This window comes from Mustela nivalis, assembly GCF_964662115.1.
Source record: "Mustela nivalis genome assembly, chromosome: 7".
NCBI lineage: Eukaryota > Metazoa > Chordata > Mammalia > Carnivora > Mustelidae > Mustela > Mustela nivalis.
The window spans coordinates 53,975,520-53,995,408 of NC_139026.1; the positions used below are offsets into that span (position 1 = coordinate 53,975,520).

Below are 19,889 nucleotides of genomic sequence, written 5' to 3' on the forward strand. Positions count from 1 at the left end.
AGCTGCTTACAAACACTGATGAAGCTCCTATGTAATGAAATGGAACAAACTGCACGATATATTTCTAAACAAAAATGTAAAGAAGCAATACTATTCTCTGTAGTTATGTAACATTTTGCTTAGCAGATAGCATGCATATGGCTGTACTTCCCTAGAATATTTTCAGAATACTATCTATTACATGTTTGCCTATAAGAAGGGAACTAGGTGAATAAGGATCAAGATAGGTTAAGAGAATTTGTTCATCATTATCTGTTTCTTATTTTTTGAACAATGTGAATATTAATTACCTACTTGTATCAGGATCATTTAATTATTTTTGAATATAAAATCTTACACTCAATCAAAAGGAATTTGTTTCACATTCCCTGATGGATTAATTCTTCAAATTTCTAAACAATAAACTTGGTTTTTTGGATATATAATTTTCCTATTTATAAGTCTTAGTGTTTTAACCTTGCCAAGGAATGTTTGAAAGATCATTACCCTTAATAAGTCAGGCAGAGTAAACTACTTTAAGTGAATACCCTAAGTTTTTTCCCTAATAGCTGTTAAAGAAAGAAAATACTAAAATTTTGATGACAAAAATCTTTTAATAACAAGGGCCAGGGAACGGCTTTTCACAAATGTAACGAAAGTGTTTTTGACAATCAGCGGTAAAAATAGTTGATGGCTTGAGGTGTCCACATTTTACATCCTCTTTACTCTGCTGGAAATGCCTGCATCAGAGAATATATTTATTTTAGCAAGTCATTTGTCAGGCAAAATGTATCACAAATTTACAACAGAAGTGCAATGATTTCGGTAGACATACAAATCGTGTGACAGACATATAGCTATAAGATTATGAAGTGTAATTGTATCTAAAACTAATGGAAATGTCAGTGGACAGCTGGAGATAGGGGAGAAGTAGAAAAACTAGTTTAGACTGGGAAGTATACATAAGTTAGACATATACACATGAAAAATTCGTCTTCTAAAACTCCTGAAACTTCTGGAAAGTGACCAAATATAATAAATTCATTATGTGACATGCTGTAACTATATATAAAAATATTCCAGTTTCCTATTATTCAGGTTAATGTGCACAAACTATGCATTTAAAACACTAGCCTCACTTTAATCATACAGGGTGTTTCTATGCATTTAAAACAGAGTGCACTTTTCCCCCACACACCTTACTGTTTACCACACCAAACAAAATGCTCAAAGGTTGTGAAATTGGGGCTATAAGAATAAAATACCTGGATTTTAAATTTGGTGATTTGGCTACAGCATACAGAAAAAATAATGTTACTTAGTTTTCATTTCCCTTCAAATGTTCATGAATGTAACTGACAAGAAGTAACAATTTCAAGTAGTAAAATTTATCAGTCAGAACTCACCAACATTTTAAATTCCTCTATTACTTCAGTAGTACTTCTTTTACAAGGATTTCATCACCCTACATGTCCCTTCATGGTTTTACTTTTGTATCTCCAAGCACTTTTCTCAATGATATTTTCTGGTTATCCTTATCTCCCCGTTATCTTATCATTATCTTAAACACTCAGGTGTCCAAGGACCTTAGATTTCCTGAGAATCACTTCCACCCTCTTACTTATTTCACTGTGCACTGCTGTGTACAACATCTGCATTCCCTGCACCGACCTCATGTGAGCTTCATGATCATGTATCACAATGCCTGTGACACCTGCAGACATAGCTAAATGTTGAAGAGAGGCATTCAAATTGAATCTAACACTGAATTCCAATTATGCTCTAGTAACATTAATAGCAGCATCACTCTTACAACTTCTGGACCAAAAACCCTGGAGCCATCCCTGATTTGTCTCTCTTTCACACAACTTTTTTTTTTTTTTAAGATTTTATTTATTTATTTGACAGAGATCACAAGTAGGCAGAGAGGCAGACAGAGAGAGAGGAGGAAGCAGGCTCCCTGCCAAGCAGAGAGTCAGATGCCAGGCTCAATTCCAGGACCCTGGGATGATGACCTGAGCTGAAGGCAGAGGCTTTAACCCACAGAGCCTCCCAGGTGCCCCTCTTTCACACATCTTTGAAAGAAGTGTGGAATCTGGCCACTTTACACCAGCATCAATCCTGCCAATCATCATTAAGTCACAACATCTCAGCAGGATGACTGCAACAGAGTCTTCAGCAGCCTTCCACATCCTCATTTAGCCTCTCTGCTCCCTCCCCCAAAAGAAAGCACACCAAGTAACCTCAACAGAGTGTCCAGAGGCACTCTAAAACAAGAAGCCTGTTTTTGTCCCTCCTCTTCTCAAAACCCTCTAATAGCTTCTCATGCCTTCATGAAAAAATCCAAGTTCTTATACTTTTCTGATGTCCTACACACTCCCACTGTCATTAAGTCTCTAACCTACATCTCCCCCTACCCCTTGTTCACCTTGTTCTAGCATTGTAGGCCCTCTTGCTATTTCCTCAAGCATGTTAAATACACTCCTACCTCAGGGTCTTTACACCAGCTGTGTCTACTATTAGGGAGCCATCCCATCAGGTAATGCAGATGGGTGGTTCATTCAAGGTACTGTACAAACATGTCTCCAGGAGATTGTCTCTGACCATCCCATTTAAAATAGTGAAATCTCTTTCTCTTACCTTCATACACAAAAGACAACACTGCCATATAGCAAAAAAAAATAAGAGACTTCACAACATTCCATAGCATTTATCTAATGTGCCACATCATTTACTCAGCCTTTTTGTATTGTCCTCATTCGTCCCACTAACACTATCATGCCTGCATTAGACTGTAATATCCATAAGGGGAGGATACTGTGGCCTGTTTTCTTCATCACTGTAGTTTCAATACCTAGAGCAGTGCCTGACATATTACAGGCAATCAATAAACATGTTAAATAACCCAATGTCTCTCATACTGTCCCCCATGTTACTTAGATTTAGTAAGATCATTTGCTTCATTTTCTAAACTAGTTTCCGGGACACCAACCAACAAATGTATGGGATTTACCAATGAGACAGGATTGCCAGAAATTGTGCAGACTTCTGTGAAATAATAGCAAGAAAGACACTAAGGGACCACATTAGAGATGCAAGATTACCAAGTCACTTAATGGAAAAAGCTCTTTTCTTTTTAGTTCTTGAATGACACCAACTAAATAGGTACAAGTAGCACTCACAGAGAGAGCTGGGTTTAGATACAACTTTTCTTTCCTCATTATACTTTTACCATTTCCTGCACCCAAACTAGTGAACATGCTAGTATCACAGAACATACAAGAGAACTATATAAAAGCAAAATGTCTCTTTCCCATGTTTGGAAGGACCCTTCATTGAGGAACATGAGAATAAATAATGCTCTTTTGGTCTATTGGAGGCCTGAGATTTGCATTTGGTTGCCTAGCTGAGAAGTGAGATCACATGGAATTCAAGATATTCTCTAAGTCCCCAAGGATCCTCTCCTCTTCTTGACCTATGATCCACCAGGCAGTTCCTGAGCAAGAGAGGGAATGGGAAACAGTGACATGAAAACTTACACCGTCTGAGATAGGGGTGTACCATCCAGCCACTTCCATGGATGCTTATCTCTTACTTTACATAATCCAATCCAGTAATTGTATCTTATTTTTGATTGAATGAAGTTCTGTGGGAAAGAAGAATTAGGTATTATTCATAACATCATTGAAAATACATCACCCACAGAGGACTTGTAAAATACTGGGCACATTTATCTTCCAATGCCACTCTGATCAATGAAGAAGGCAGACTAATTTCTCCATGTGCACAGAAGAAATGGATACTGAAAGGATTTAATGAACAAATCACTCAACTCTTTATGACTGAATGAAAGATACCCAGAAAGGGACATGATGGACTTAAAAAATTTCACATGTGATAAAGTAAATAGGTAAATAGGATTGCACTAAACCTAGAATTTCTCTCTACCTTAAAGAATATGAAAATACAAGCTTCAAATCTGGAGACACCTGCAGTAACTTAAAGTACAAACACATATTTCTATCAAGCAATATCAAAATAAAATTATCCAATAAGAAAAAAATGGATAAAACATAAGAACATATTTCAAATAAATATATCATATAACCAATAAATAGGAAAGAGCCAAGCTCAATATAGATCAGGAGATATTTTACAACTTTTTAATTGGCAGAAAGTAAAAATAACAATATCAAGTTTGTGGGATAGTAGAGATCCAAGATATCTTTAAAACGGATGTTAAAATCATATTAAAAATGATCTGGAATTGTCATATAAAATTGAACTTGTCATGGAGGACATAGGTAGATGGAGAGAAGAAGGGAGTTGAGGGAAATTGGAAGGGGAGGTGAACCATGAGAGACTACGGACTCTGAAAAACAACCTGAGGGTTTTGAAGGGGCGGGGGTGGGAGGTGGGGAGAGCCAGGTGGTGGGTATTAAGGAGGGCATGTATTGCATGAAGCACTGGCTGTGGTGCAAAAACAATGAATTCTGTTACACTGAAAAGAAATTTTTAGATAATTGAACTTGTACAAATCCTACTGACCGATGATTCCACTCATAGGATGATTTATCATAAAAAAAAAAAAAGAGAGAGAGAGAGAGAGAGAGAGAGAAGACACATGGGAGACATGTCTCAGAATGTTTCATGAAGGACTATTCATAACAACAAGAGCTGGAAACAACCCAAATTCCTATCACCTAGAGAATGGACGAAGCATATGCACACTGTAGAATCATACACAGCAGTGAAAATGATGAAACGATACCTATGACAGTTGAAACAGTTTATGCCATTCATTTGCTATGCATGCTCTAACAAAAAACACAAAAAACCTTCCTATAGTATTTTCCATAACTGAAGTGGGAATCCTAATCTTAGTTTTGAAAATATTCTGCACTGAGTAATGAATGCAGTGTCAAAAATATCTTTAACATCATTATTCCAATTGGCATATTTTATTCACTTCAAATTTTCCCTTATGGAATAAATGAAACATGGTGGGATAGGGAGGGAGACAAACCATAAGACACTTAATTTCACAAAACAAACTAGGGGTTGGCATGGGGAGGTGAATTGGGAGGTGGTTGGGTTATGGACATTGGGGAAGGTATGTACTATGGTGAGTGCTGTGAAGTGTATAAACCTGGCTATTCACAGACCTGTACCCCTGGGGTTAATAATAAATTACATGTAAATAAAAAATTAAAAAATTATTTAAAAGAGGGGGGAAAAGTTCCCTTATGGATGCAAATGTAAAGCAACAAATTAATGTTCTTTCCTAAAAGCAATATATTTATTGCCTCTCGGTCTCTCTCTCTCTCTCTCTCTCATATCCTATTCCTGTCTCTCTCCCACTCTTTCTTTCTCTCCTCCCTCTCTCTCTCTCTCTCTCTCACACACACACACACACACAGACTTCAATATTCTTTTCACTATAATTAATTTGTATAAGAAAAAATCTCAATAGTTTCCCTTTTAGACTAGGGAAGATAGATGAGTATTATATAAAATATAATATACTTTATCATTTCTAGGTCTCTGAAGAAACACTAAAAGTAAATGTTCACTGATTCTTTCACTCACATATTTTTGTTAGATTTACAGGTATAACTACTTGTATAAAAGCCAATCTCATTTTTCTGCATCAATGGATTTAAGGCACGGCTTTCATTATACTTCTAGACTTTGGAAAATAGCAAAAGACTAAAATCCAAAACCATTACTGTCAGAGCAATGCTGCTCTGCAGCAAGGTCTGTCTCTGGTTTCTACAGTGCATCAGTATTCCAGGGTAGGTCTCGACACCAAGGGATCAGATTATAAACTATGCAACAGAGCTTTGCTCTAACCCACGACAAAAGTCACAAGGAATTTCAAGGGCTCTAGAATAGTGCACGGAGATACAGGGGCAACAAGTAGAAGAAGTTTCACTGAAACTTTGAAGCCTAGAAACTTCAATGCTAGGACTAAAACTGAAGAACACTGAATTGGAAATTACAGATTACAGGGAGAGTAAGATTACAAATAAAATAAATTTCTGAGAGAAGAAAACATTCATTTCAAAACAGACTGATAACCATTGAGGTTGAAATGAATCAAGGTATTAAAAAGATGTAGCTGCATTTTTAAAATTTGACTCCTTAATATGATTTCTTAGTTCATCTGTTTCTTATAGGTAAAAGTGATTTCTTCATATTTTTTTAAAAATTTATTTATTTATTTATTTATTTGACAGACAGATCACGAGTAGGCAGAGAGGCAGGCAGAGACAGAGGAAGGGAAACAGGCTCCCCACTGAGCAGAGAGCCCGATGCTGGGCTCGATCCTAGGACCCCGAGAACATGACCTGAGCCGAAGGCAGAGGCTTGAACCCACGGAGCCACCCAGGCGCCCCCATATTTTTATTTTAATAAGAATTTTAGGAACAAGAAAACACAAGGCTTTTTGTTTTATTTATTTAATCATTATACTATTACTATCATCATCATCATCATCATTATTATTTTTTTTTTTTTAGGTAAGCTCTACACCCAACATGGTGCTTGATCTCACAACTCTTGAGATCAAGAGTCACATGCCCCACTGACTGAGGCAGCCAGGCACCCCTGAGTGATGTTGCTGTTTTTCAAACACAGGGCTTTTCACTCATCCTTCACAAGATACTATCAGAAGTAACATTGCTAAGACTAAACAGTGTAACTAGAATTTGGTGCCTAAATGGAATTATTAGAAGGAAATCCACAGAATCCATTCAATTGACTTTATAGTCCTAAACTTTATAAGGAATGGCAAATTTGATCTAGATTGTCTCTTCTAGAAAAAAGATGTTTCCTCTGGCATTCTGGATTAAAAGTAAAATAAGTCAAGCAGAGAGAGTCAATTATCATATGGTTTCAATTACTTGTAGAGCATCAGGAATAACACGGAGGACATTGGGAGATGGAGAGGAGAAGTGAGTTGGGGGAAATCGGAAGGGCAGACAAACCATGAGAGACTGTGGACTCTGAGAAACAAACAGGGCTTTTTTTTTTTTTGTCCGGGGGGAGGGGGGTGGTGAGCCTGGTGGTGGGTATTATTTTTTTTACATTTTTTTAATTTAGTTTATATAAACATATAATATATGTTTATCCTCAGGGGTACAGGTCTCTGAATCGCCAGGTTTACACACTTCACAGCACTCACCATGGCACATACCCTCCCCAATGGTGGTGGGTATTATTGAGGGCACATATTGCGTGAGTACTGGGGGTGGTGCATAAATGATGAATTCTGAAACACTGACAAGAAATAAAATTAAATTAAATTAAATTAAAATAAAATAAAAGGTCATTTTTAAAGAATCATTCCAGTATATTCAGTCTATTTTTCATCCTTTTTCTCATGGCCACTCATGAAAGCGAGAGACTCATCATCCTTTACAAGTTTGACTCCTTCCAAATACTGAACAAGAAGGAACAACAGAACTCAGATCATGAGAATTATCACTTTACATTGCTCATACCATTAAAGGTAGTTTTCTTTTGCCCTGTAGTAGCCCTGAGAAGGTAAAAACTAACTCTCTAATGCACATTACAATGTTGAAGATGCAACACTTACAATAAAAAGACTAACAGTGAAATGACTCTCTTGTTCGTTTTTTAAAACAAAGGATCTTGGGTGCATAGGTGGCTTCGTTGGTTAAGTACCTGACCTTTGATCTCATCTCAGGTCTTGATCTCAGGGTCATGAGTTAAAGCCTCATGTGGGCTCCAGGCTGGGCAGGAGCCTACTTAAAAAAATAAGTAAATAAAACAGGGGTTCTTCTAGGTCCATGCTACACCTTCATCTCCTCTTTAGAGAAATCTACACTGATTAACAAGTGCTTCAAAACAAAGTGGCCAAATAATATGCGAGGAAAGTCAAAACAATGATCCTAACTCAAGACATAGGACTTTTCATAAAGCATTTAATCAAGTTTAATAAAGCAGACATACCTGCTCTGCTTTATTATCAATCTTCATGAGATTAGAATTCATATCTTCACATGACTTCTTACTCTCGTCCCAACTTTTCTCTTCTTCTGAAAAATAGTAACAGCTTTTTCCACAGCAGAGCCAATTTCCTTGAAATGACTCATAGTCTTCATCTTGAAAACAAAAGCCACCATGATCTTCAACCACAAGACCTCTTAGAGACCTGCACTTTACACATATTTCTGGCTTACTTCAGGCTGAATGACCAAAAAAATAGGTGGTTTTCCCATTTCCCAAAAGTCTAATGCTGGTAATAGCTCTTTGGCCAAACTGTGGGTCCTGGGACTGTCTCTGACAGACCTCAGACCATTTTTAGAATTGCACTGAGAAATTTTGCCTTCACGGGACAAATAAGCTGCAGCCATGTGGAGCAGATATCCTGACAAGACAAAATCCATAAAGTGAATACACAGAGATGATGTTCATTCCAAGATATCTGTACTGGGGAAAATTCTTCCTTAAGCATTAGTTACTCAAATAATCAAATCACATGACTTTGTGAAAGTCAAGAGTTAAATTAGCTATAATAAAGAAAATGGATTTGATTTCAAAAAACAAAGAAAAGAAGAAATCAAAGGGTGATCAAAATTAAAGGACCTGTCAAAGCACAACATAAAGTTTTTAAATTCTGTATTGAAATGGGACAGACTGGATAATGCCATTAAAAATTGTAAATCATACATATTCAGTACATACCTATAATAGGTGGTAAAATTGAGTCATCTTCAACCTCTCCTAAGGAAGCATCGTTTTCCTTTGTGTCATTCTTATTCTGCATCGTGTGTGCAGGACATTTCTGAAAAACTTCAATCCATATTATAAAATTATGGTTGTGAATGCCTTTCATAGATCACATTATTATACTTGCTGCTTGCTCTAATTCTAAATGGCATAGTGAATGTTGTTGACTAAATGAAAATACAACCAGAGAAAATGGTAGTTTAAAATAGTTGGAAGTATCAAAAATGAAACAGATCTCTTAAATAAAATTTTAACTTGCTATCAATTATATAAAACTTATACAACACAAAATATAAAACGTACAAACATATATATTGGAAAATATAAATTTGAAATAAAACATTAACCAGTTTCTATGTCATCCACTCTTCAAATAAAGATTTCAACATTGGTGAGATTTTGTATTTAGTACTTATTTAGCAACTGACTCTCTACTAGAATAAGCTTGTAATTGATTCATTGAATTTACCTAGACCAAGAACTTAGTTACTTCCAGTATGCAAAAGGAAAGTTAAACAACTCTGCAGAAATAACAATATCTTCCCAAAAGTCACAAATAAAAAAAATATAAAAGCATAAAATATACTTCTCTGTAAGTGTGTGAATATTAAAGGAAAAATCCTTTAAAGTTTGTTACACAACTGAGAATCTTAATTTCCAATTCTGCTACTACCAATCATCAGTGAGAATGAGTGACTCATCATGTTAAGCTTTATTTTTTTTAAAGATTTTATTTGTTTATTTCACAGAGACCGAGAGAGACAACAAGAAAGGGAACACAAGCAGGGGGAGTAAGAGGGGGAGAAGCAGGCCTCCTGAGGAGCAGGGAGCCCAGTATGGGACCCAGTCCCAGGATGCTAGGATCATGACCTGAGTCTAAGACAGACATATTAACAACTGAGCCACCCAGGTGAACCTCATGTTCAGTTTTAGAAGCTAATACCAAACAGAGTTGTATCAGTTTCTAGTCCCTTTACAATGTATGAGATCATGTAGATCCACATACTTTCAAAACTTTGTAAAGTTTTTGCTTTGCCATAATTAAAAAAATAATTTTCTGTGTTCATTGTCTCTGCTTCCTAATGTGTGAAGTATAAGCCATTGCAATCCGGCTTTGATGATACCCACCATTCAACTGAATCTACTCTAGCAAATTGTCTTCAGTGACCTCTCTCTTGCCAAATATAGTAAGCATACTGTTGGCCATTATTTTACTTGATCTTCTGATACCAGTCGGAACCCATGACTATCTTTACCTTCCTTCCATATGATGCCATAATGTTTTGGATTCCCTCCTACTTCTTTAACCAAAGCATCACTGTTTTTCACCGTTTACCCACCTTCCACCTATTCTAAATGTAAATTTTCCTAAGAATCATCCTCCTCACCTTTTCCTTCTAGAAAATCTATTCTCTCTAGTTTCATAAGGTAAAGCATGGTCTAGCTTCTGCTTTCCTCTATTATGTTTACCAATACTTGTTACATTAATTGATGAAAGCCCAATTTATATCTCTAATCTAGGTATCTCTCTTGATCTGCAGACTTTTAATCCTACCATATGCATGCTGATGGTCTGCGAGGACTATCAAATGCTCACTCTAAGAGACTCAAACCAATCTAATTCTTCTGGTCATCTCCACTGATATGTCACAACACCTTACTCCTCACCATTATTCACACACACACACACACACACACACACACACACACACACACATACACACCATAACTTAATGTTTTCTGTAACATTTAGCACAATATATTTGCCAAAGTATATTGTCTAACGTCAAATAGTATCACTAATTCATTTCTCTTCCTCACACATACCGTAACAATTCTACATAGTAAATATTTCTCACAAATGGTCCCAATGCCTCATCACTTCTTTTAAGACACTAATTCAATCATTCTAACTAACCTTAATTCCTGAAATATCCTCCTGTCTGGATAATAAATTCAGGGAAAAGATATTAAAAGGAGGTATTGTATAGATATTGTACAAATTGACATGCAATATGGGCTACCGGGTGTTTCAGTAGGTTAAACTTCTCCCTTCATTCAGTTCAGGGCATAATTCTAGGATCCTGGGATCAAGCCCTGTAACAGGGGCTCCAAGCTCAGCCAGAAGCCTGATTCTCCCTCTCCCTCTGCCCACTGCTATCTTTTAAAAAAAGGAACTGATATGAAATATATAAGTGATATAGAAAATAGGTTAACCTTACAGTCTTCTGTGATTTAAGCAGTATTACAGTATGATAAGGAATGTAATATTAAAGTAAAGGTTTTTCTAATTCTTTGATTATATAAAAAACCTCCTTCTACACAAAATGTAAGGATGAATATATATGTAAGCTTCACTATACATTTCAGCCAAATTTTGTGCTATTACAACTATTATGTACTCTCTTTTGTGTAGCATAAAAACTAAGTGACAGCCAAATAATAAAATCATCATCATCAATATTATCATCAACACAATTATTAACATCTGTATAGGACTTCATGATTTACACGGGCTCTGCAGAAACCCAGTAGTTATATCATTTATCACTCTGGCTCGTCGTTCTCATAAGAACTGTGTATGTCTGATACTCACATATAGATCGTAAGCCTGTGATTGCCACCAGGAGGATAACACACATAACTCCCAGGGATAATGCAACAATATAACATGGAAATCCTGTACAAATCAGAAAGCAAAATATACAGTAAGCATTGAGCATAACAAAACCCCCAGAATTAGAAGGAAATGGAAATTCATTCTGGAACTAAAATGAATGTCCCTAGTCACTGTGATAATAAAACTCATTGAATATGATTTTTAAATATGTCCATTGATATATAAAGAGCCAGACATAAAATATCAACTAAGTATAGACATGATTATTATGACCGCACTTTTTCTTATTTGACATCATAAGGTTTTCACAAAACAAAATAAACTGAAAAACCTTTACCTCTCTTTTTATCACCTGGTCCTCCTTTGCCCTTCTGTTTCCTTGAATTGGGTACTTTAGGGTCTGCATATGTTACTCTCTCCTCACTCATTTTTGAGGGCCGCAGTCAAAGAACACAAATCCTATGCAATGTTTCATGAGGCATGAAAATAACATGATCTATCATGAAGGAACAGGGACAGCTAAAAGAATGATGAGCATGATCATCTGAAATAAGCAAGTCAAAGTATATATTTATCTGGGAACATTAGAAAGAAAATTATTTTTATCATTGCTCTTTGTAAGGCCTTACAACAGTGATGCTACACAATTAAATAAAGGTACATTATGTTTATGGACATGTTATGCTAAGCTTTCACTGTTTTCATAAATATTGAATTAACTGCCACAATTTTAAAATGTACATTATATTCCACACTCACCTAAAAGTCTAGATTTATAACATCTTTGGAAAAATTATGTTTATCACTTAGTGCCTGTTTTATGCTCCAATGGGTAATACACTGACACCAAAAAGAGTTAACTCCCTCTTTAGTAAGGGCACCCATGTCCCAATTTGACAGACTCTGTACCTGCCACCTTACTTATGTCAGACCCCACTCATTCATTCACAGGAACTTCATACTCACTGGGTCATGACTCCATTTCCAACTGTGAAGAAAATGTGGAAATCATGGGATTCAAGGAAAGGGAGTTTAGGAAGTGATATTAAATGAGGGAGGCGTAACATGTCATTCTAACAACTATGCTGCACAGGCGTGCTTTCATTTCTGTTGGGAAATGAAGAAAACTGAGTCTCCGAGACATGTGGTATATACAAATATATATTGAGTTCAAGCATGCATATTACATAGAGAGAGCTTGTGTATGTTTAAATAAATAAATGATCCTTCACCCAACTTAACTTGTATAAACAATACCTTTCAAAAAGTACTTAATAAACTCTCTCCCTTAAAATATAAATAAATACATAGTGATTAAAGAGGAGAAAACATTTGCCCAAGAGAATATTTTTGGTAAATGGAGAAAGAAGCAGTTAACTGTTTTTACTAAATAGATTTGATTCCTGGGTTTCCAAAATGTGATTCTTGGGTTAATATTTTACCATTTAATTACTCTATAATATCAGGAAACTTTATTTGAACTATCATCTATACTGATACAATGTATAAACACATTGCCATTTGTTTTTCAATGAATATTCTCTCTACCAAAGTGCCAAATCATAAAGTAAACCTTGTCTCAATGTCATGTTTTCTTAGCTAATAGTTTCTGTTTAATAGTATTTTAATTGAATATCTGTATAACAAAATAAAAAGAAAATAAATATATGAATATAAAACTGGCTTTATTGTAATAGAAAAATAATAATATTCTCAAAATAAAAATTTTTTCTTTTATTACACTTAACTGAAAGGTGAGAGAATTTAAGCTTTGGATAATGCATTGCTAACTAGTTAGGTAGCACCCATAGAGATAAGAGGGGAAGGAACACAGATTTATATTGTCTAAAAGAGAATTAAATATTCCTTGAAATATCTAAAGGTTAAAAAATCATATTCTGCTTAGGAAATATTCTGACCCACTCTCATTCTGATCCATTCATGTCTTCACTTGTAGAATAAAGTTAACATTAGTTATGAATTAATGCAGATCCCAAAGTCAATTATTTTATGCAACATTTCAAACCGCCACCCAAATTCACACATAGCTTTCCTGTAGCAGATTCTACTTTATCCCTCTTTGCTCCACAATGGGTCAGCACAGGCATGGGGCACACAAGCTCTCTGGCTGCAATACCTGCTTCTGGGACGTGGGATCTCACCACCCGGACAATAGCTTGATCAGGAACACAGCTGCAATGTCCTGGCTCTGGGGCCTTTCACCTCTGCTTTGATCTAGGAGGTACCTGCTGATGTGTTGCACGGACTCTCAGAGAGACCATGTCAGAGGAAAGAGAGCCAATGATCACAGGACATTAGATATCCCCCCACCCTGCCGCCCAAGTTTCCACTGGTGTCAGCATTAACTCCTGCACTTAACTCTCTGTCAGACAAGAGTCATAGAAGATTCAAATGCTAAATCTTATACACATTTTTGGGATCACTTTAAATTTGGGATTTAGCATTAACATGAAGATTAAAAAAAAAAAAAAAGGCCTTCTCAAAATCTCATAAGATTAGGAAATGCTTAACAATAAAATTTTAAAATTGTAAAAATAAAAAAGAAATATCCATATTCAACCTGACATGATTCATACATTTTCTTTTCATAGAATGAAAGTGAGTTCCCAGGTGTTACATATATATAGTAAAAATAGAGAATGCCAAAATGGGTACACATTTTACCCCCTATTTTTTAACAAACATCCAAAGGGTAGTCAGATTGCTTAAAATATTACAGTAAATCTAAATACCTAAAAATTGAGATATAAACAATTTGAAAAACATCATATTTCTAATTCTGGTGTTCTCATCAAATTGCTGGAAGAAACCACCTCTTTAATAAAATTAAGACAGAAACATAGAGACACGAAATTTTGAATAGTTTTCACAGTAACCTTTTAAAAGCATCAACATCAAATTCATTTGTTCTATAACTTCTATCAGAGCATGTTTAAAAATATATGATGAGTTTAACTCATTGAGCAGCTCTAAGCCCTATGTAATCCTAGAACACAGTGTTAGCCAGGAACAAAAGTAGTTTTGCTTTGTTTTTCATATCAACCACATTAATCTATGTACCTCAAGGCTCCCAACGTTCTGCTGCTTTAAAATTCTTCTTAGAAATATGTAGTTATAAGAACTGGAATCCACTTCTATGCCAGCTACACCTAGTGAAGTATTTTCATTTCAAAACTCTCTCCCATGGTTTGAGCTTCCTTTTCCATCACTTCCAAACACGAATGTCTTATCCTCTTTTAAATAATGATAGTAGCACTTGTAAGAGTCTTTATTTCTTTTTCTTGTAAGTTTGCCTTTTTCGCATACAGTTTCTTTGCTAAGATCTAACTAATACTTTTCAGGAAGTAGGTTTCTGACATGAAGAAAGAAAGCAGTCTGCAAATTCTCCATTCAACAGGGCTTTCTCTTAAAGGCAAACGTGGCCTTTAGGCATGCCTGTGAACTGAGATCTTGCTGGTCCTGGTGTAAAGACTCCACGTGGCAGCTGCACATCTCGGTCTATGCCTTGTGTCAAATCCCCAGTTCTAAAATATGTCATTTAGCAGAAATATATTGGTTACTCTTTTTATTTTACTAAATGTTATACACCTTACTGGTAAAGGATGGTTAAACCATCAGACTGACTGTGAATGTGTGTTTTAGAGGGTGAACAGTATGACTTCTAAACTCTCAGTGCAGTGCTGACTTCTGGGGTGTGGGACATGAAGACCTGACTGTAGTTTACCCTTTTGTCTGCTTCTGAAGCAGCAGCTGAGTGAAGTGACTGATTTTGGAAGTCCAGCCTCTTCAGCAGTGTCCAGAATACCTCCCATGCAAACGAGTGTGCTGGGAGACTGAGCCTTAGGATCAGAACTCAGTAGGTGGTATTGAATAACATTTGTATATGTTAGGGACCACGTAGAAAATTGACTAAAAGTTTGTATACATTCACAGAAATGCGTGTCTCTGATCTTTTAAAGTTGTATAGATTATGTTTATCATTGTTTAATATTAATAGATCAGCTGGTACATATATATCCCTAAAAACTTGGGACAAACCACCAATGAAAAGCACTTATTATCAATTTTAGTTGTTAGAGCTTTTTAAACAAGATGGCAGGTTTATCATAACTAAAATAGATATAATAGGTTTCAGTAAACCTATCAAACTGTATACCTTTAAATCTTTTATCAACAGTATTTTTAGCAAACAAATATAATAAAGTTTTATTGTCAGAAATGGACATATACCACTTTTTCAGATTGACCTTTAATTTTCTAACTACTATGAGGAATGAGGTTATTATTAATTAGTTAATTATAAGCACATTATACACAAAGATCTTTCTGTCTTTCAAACACCCACATGGGGTGCCTGCGTGACTTAGTGGGTTAAAGCCTCTGCCTACAGCTCGGGTCATAATCTCAGGGTCCTGGGATTGAGGCTCATATCAAGCTATCTCCTGGGTGGGAAGCCTGCTTTCCCCTCTTTCTCTCTGCCTGCTTCACTGCCTGCCTCTCTGCCTACTTGTGATCTCTGTCCGTAAATAAATAAATTAAATCTTAATAAAAATAAAAATAAAAAATAAAACACCCACACACTTTTTTTTTGGTTTTTTTTTTGGTTGTTTTTTAATTTTTTATAAACATTTAATATATTTTTATCCCCCGGGGTACAGGTCTGTGAATCGCCAGGTTTACACACTTCACAGCACTCACCATAGCACATACCCTCCTCAATGTCCATAAACACACCCCCCTCTCCCAACCACCCCTCCCCGCAGCAACCCTCAGTTTGCTTTGTGAGATTAAGCTCATTTATGGTTTGTCTCCCTCCCAATCCCACCTTGTTTCATTTATTCTTCTCCTACTCCCTTAAGCCCCATGTTGCAGCTCCACTTCCTCATATCAGGGAGATCATATGATAGTTGTCTTTCTCCGATTGACTTATTTCACTAAGCATGATACCCTCTAGTTCCATCCACATCATCGCAAATGGCAAGATTTCATTTTTTGATGGCTGCATAGTATTCCATTGTGTATATATACCACCTCTTCTTTATCCATTCATCTGTTGATGGACATCTAGGTTCTTTCCATAGTTTGGCTATTGTAGACATTGCTGCTATAAACATTCGGGTGCACGTGACCCTTCACATCACTACGTTTGTATCTTTAGGGTAAATACCCAGTAGCGCAATTACTGGGTCATAGGTTAGTTCTATTTTCAACATTTTGAGGATCCTCCATGCTGTTTTACAGAGTGGTTGCACCAGCTTGCATTCCCACCAACAGTATAGGAGGGCTCCCTTTTCTCTGCATCCTTGCCAACATCGGTCCTTTCCTGACTTGTTAATTTTAGCTATTCTGACTGGTGTGAAGTGGTATCTCACTGTGGTTTTGATTTGTATTTCCCTGATGCCGAGTGATGCGGAGCACTTTTTCATGTGTCTGTTGGCCATCTGGATATCTTCTTTGCAGAAATATCTACTCGTGTCTTCTGCCCATTTCTTGATTGGATTATTGATTCTTTGGGTGTTGAGTTTGATAAATTCTTTGAAGATTTTGGATACTAGCCCTTTATCTGATATGTCGTTTGCAAATATCTTCTCCCTTTCTGTCAGTTTTTTTGTTGTTGTTGTTTTGTTTTGTTGACTATTTCCTTTGCTGTGCAAAAGTTTTGATCTTGATGAAGTCCCAATAGTTCATTTTTGCCCTGGCTTGCCTTGCCTTTGGCAATGTTTCTAGAAAGAAGTTGTTGTGGCTCAGGTCAAAGAGGTTGAACATCACTCTTTGAAAGCACTTTTCTTCTATGGAAATATAGGATGCTTTTGTCAAAAATCAATTGACCATTGACGTGTGAATCTCTTTCTAAACTCTCTATCCTGTTCCATTTATCTGAATATCTATTTTCTTTCACCAATATCTTGATTACTGTGTCTTTACATACATCTTCAAGCAAGACAATGTGAATTCCCCTCCTTGTCTTTTCTCAAAAGTGTTTTGACAAGGTTTTCTTTTTCTTTATTTCTTTTTTCTTTCCTTCTTTTTTCTTTTGCGAAAGAAATCTAGTATTCTATGTGCTTTAGATCCAGAGGTAGTGGGAAGGACTTTGTATTCATTCTCAAGCCCATCCTCTTCCCTTTATAGGGACACAACCCAACCTTGAATTTGTGTATTTTTGTCTGTAATTTTGTATTTGATGACATATGGGCAACTTTTATATTTTGTATGATTACATATATACTACTGTATATTGATTTATATACATGACATAATCATGAATGAACAATATACAGAGGGAAAGTATACCTAAACGGAGCCATTGCAGTATATGATCTATAATGCTATTTTATTCTGCACTAGGTCTTCCATCTTTTCCCAATAGTGACACAAGTGGGTCTAGAACTTCATTTTAACTTTAGTCTAGAATTCCATTGTATGAAATATATTACACCTCACTCATCTATTTCTTTAATCTCAGACATCTCGAGTATTTCTCATTTTTCACTATCAATAGTGCAGTGAACAACTCTATGGCAATGAGTGAAACTGACTATTCATACAATCAGAATTTTCTGACATTTGGGTTACCTTTTTTCTTATTCCAATAAACAAGTTTTTTAAAAAATATATTCTTAATGCCATCTCTTTATTGCTGTTTTTGTTATAAGCACTACAAATGTCTTCCTCAATTTTTTTCCATTTTGTATGGAAATAATTACAGACTGACAAGAACTTACAAAAATATACAGAGATATCAGGTACTACACCAAGTTTCCACAAAACCAGCATCTTGTATAACTTTTCTAGTGTTTGCATAACAACTTACATAAAAATATATATGATATAAAATATGGAAATTGACATTGATAGCAGAAATATAACATTCATATTTCACCATTTTATTTGAGTTTCTAGTTTTATTAACATATAATAGAGTTTAAGCTTATAAGTATAAGATGTACAGAATAATTTCATTACACATATTGTGAAAGGATTACCACAATAAATTTTGATAACATACATCATCTCATATAGATATCCAAAAAAGAAAAAAAATTTAAAAGGGAATTTTTTAAGATTTATTTATTTGAGAGAGAGAGAGAGAGAGAGTGGGTATGCCCAGGGAAGTATAGGCAGAGGGAGAGGAAGAGACAGAAACCCAAGCAGACTCTGTGGTGAGCATAGAGTCTGATGAGGGGCTCACGTTCATGACCCTAAGGTGGTGACCTAAGCCAAAACCAAGAGTCAGATGTTTAATTGACTACATCTCCCAGATGCTCGAATATGGGTTTTTTTTTCATTATGATGGTAATTGGTCAATTCTACTCTCTTAACAGCTTTCAAATACACCATATGGCAGAGTTAACTAAAACCATCATGTTGTACGTTATGATTCCAGGACTTATTTGTCTTATAAATGAAAGCTTGTACCTTTTGATGACCTTCTTGCAATTTGCCCTTGCTCTACCTCATCTCTTGTGGAGTTTTTTGTTTTCTTTTGGCTTTGTTTGTTCCTTTGTTTCACTGAAGCCATCCTAATCAGTATGAGGTAATATCTTACTGCATTTGAGTTTCATTTCTCCAATGATTAGTGACGTTGAGTATCTTTTCATATCCCTGTTGAGCATTTGGATATATTTTCTTTAGAAATGTTTGTCCAAATTCTCTGTCCATTTTTAAAATCAGGTTACTTTCTATGTGCTTGTTGAGTTGTTGGAAATCTCCATATATTCTGGATACAAATCTTTACCAGATAAATAACCTGCCAACTTCTTCATTCTGTAAGGTTTTTTCATTCTGTTGATGGTATCTTTTGATGCAAGAATTTCTCAGGTTCAGTGTAATCCAATTAATTTGTGTTAACTCTTCTTGTCTATGTTTTGGTGTCATGTACAAGAAATAATTGCAGAATCCAATGCCATGAAAATTTTCTAATGTTTTTTCCTAAGATTTTGATAATGGCATGTCTTACATGTAGTGCTCTGATCTTTTTAAGTTTATTTTGTATATGGTACAAGGTAAGGGTCAAATATCTTTTTTCTCTCAACTTTTTTTTTTTTTTTTTTGCATGTGAATAATTCAGTTTTATAGCACCACTTGATGATGAAACTGTCCTTTTCTCTATCAAATGGTCCTGGGACTCTTGTTAAAAATGACTTGATCATATACGCAAAGGTTTGTTTCTGGGCCCTCTATTCTATTCCACTGGCATGTATGTCTGTTTTTATGGCAGTACCATCCTACAGCAGAACCAAACTTAAAATCAATGGACCTATGATGGGTCAACTTATGATTTTTTACTTTATGGTGGTGAAAAAATGATATGCATTCAATAGAAACCACACTCTGAGTTCTGAATTTTGACCTTTTCCCAGGCGAACAATAATTCTGCTGCACTCTCATAATGCCGGGCATGGCAGGGCACACATCCCAGAGAGTCAGGTGATCACAAAGGTAAACAACCAATGCTCTTACAACTATTCAGTACCCATAAAACCACTCTATTCTTACTTTTCACTTTCAATTC

General features: G+C 35.7%; 1 protein-coding gene across 3 annotated transcripts; it reads right to left on the reverse strand.

Annotated features, from left to right (window-relative positions):
- Window positions 1–573: 573 nt before the first annotated feature.
- Window positions 574–13,650, reverse strand: LOC309869580 (natural killer cells antigen CD94-like). 3 transcript variants are annotated; one of them, XM_082740960.1, is made up of 7 exons: window positions 13,494–13,650; window positions 11,694–11,815; window positions 11,333–11,416; window positions 8,692–8,799; window positions 7,957–8,042; window positions 3,519–3,625; window positions 574–719 (listed from the first exon to the last, which is right to left on the reverse strand). In XM_082740960.1, exons 2-7 carry the CDS (start codon window positions 11,782–11,784, stop codon window positions 593–595), a joined length of 603 nt encoding a protein of 200 aa, XP_082597086.1. In that variant the 5' UTR covers window positions 11,785–11,815; window positions 13,494–13,650; the 3' UTR covers window positions 574–592. The 3 variants fall into 3 exon arrangements, with proteins under 3 accessions (XP_082597086.1, XP_082597087.1, XP_082597085.1); XM_082740961.1 differs by having other exon boundaries at window positions 11,694–11,875; window positions 13,494–13,616; XM_082740959.1 differs by lacking the exon at window positions 13,494–13,650 and having other exon boundaries at window positions 7,957–8,108; window positions 11,694–11,900.
- Between the last annotated feature and the right edge of the window lie 6,239 nt (window positions 13,651–19,889).

Excerpts from the sequence above, each read along its gene's own strand:
- LOC309869580 (XM_082740959.1), bottom strand. The coding sequence starts at position 11,784 with ATGAGTGAGGAGAGAGTAACATATGCAGACCCTAAAGTACCCAATTCA. Across the intron at positions 11,417-11,693 it reads ACCAGGTGATAAAAAGAGAG|GATTTCCATGTTATATTGTT; the intron begins GTAAAGGTTTTT and ends TGATTTGTACAG. Across the intron at positions 720-3,518 it reads ACACCCCTATCTCAGACGGT|GCATTTCCAGCAGAGTAAAG; the intron begins GTAAGTTTTCAT and ends TCTCTGATGCAG.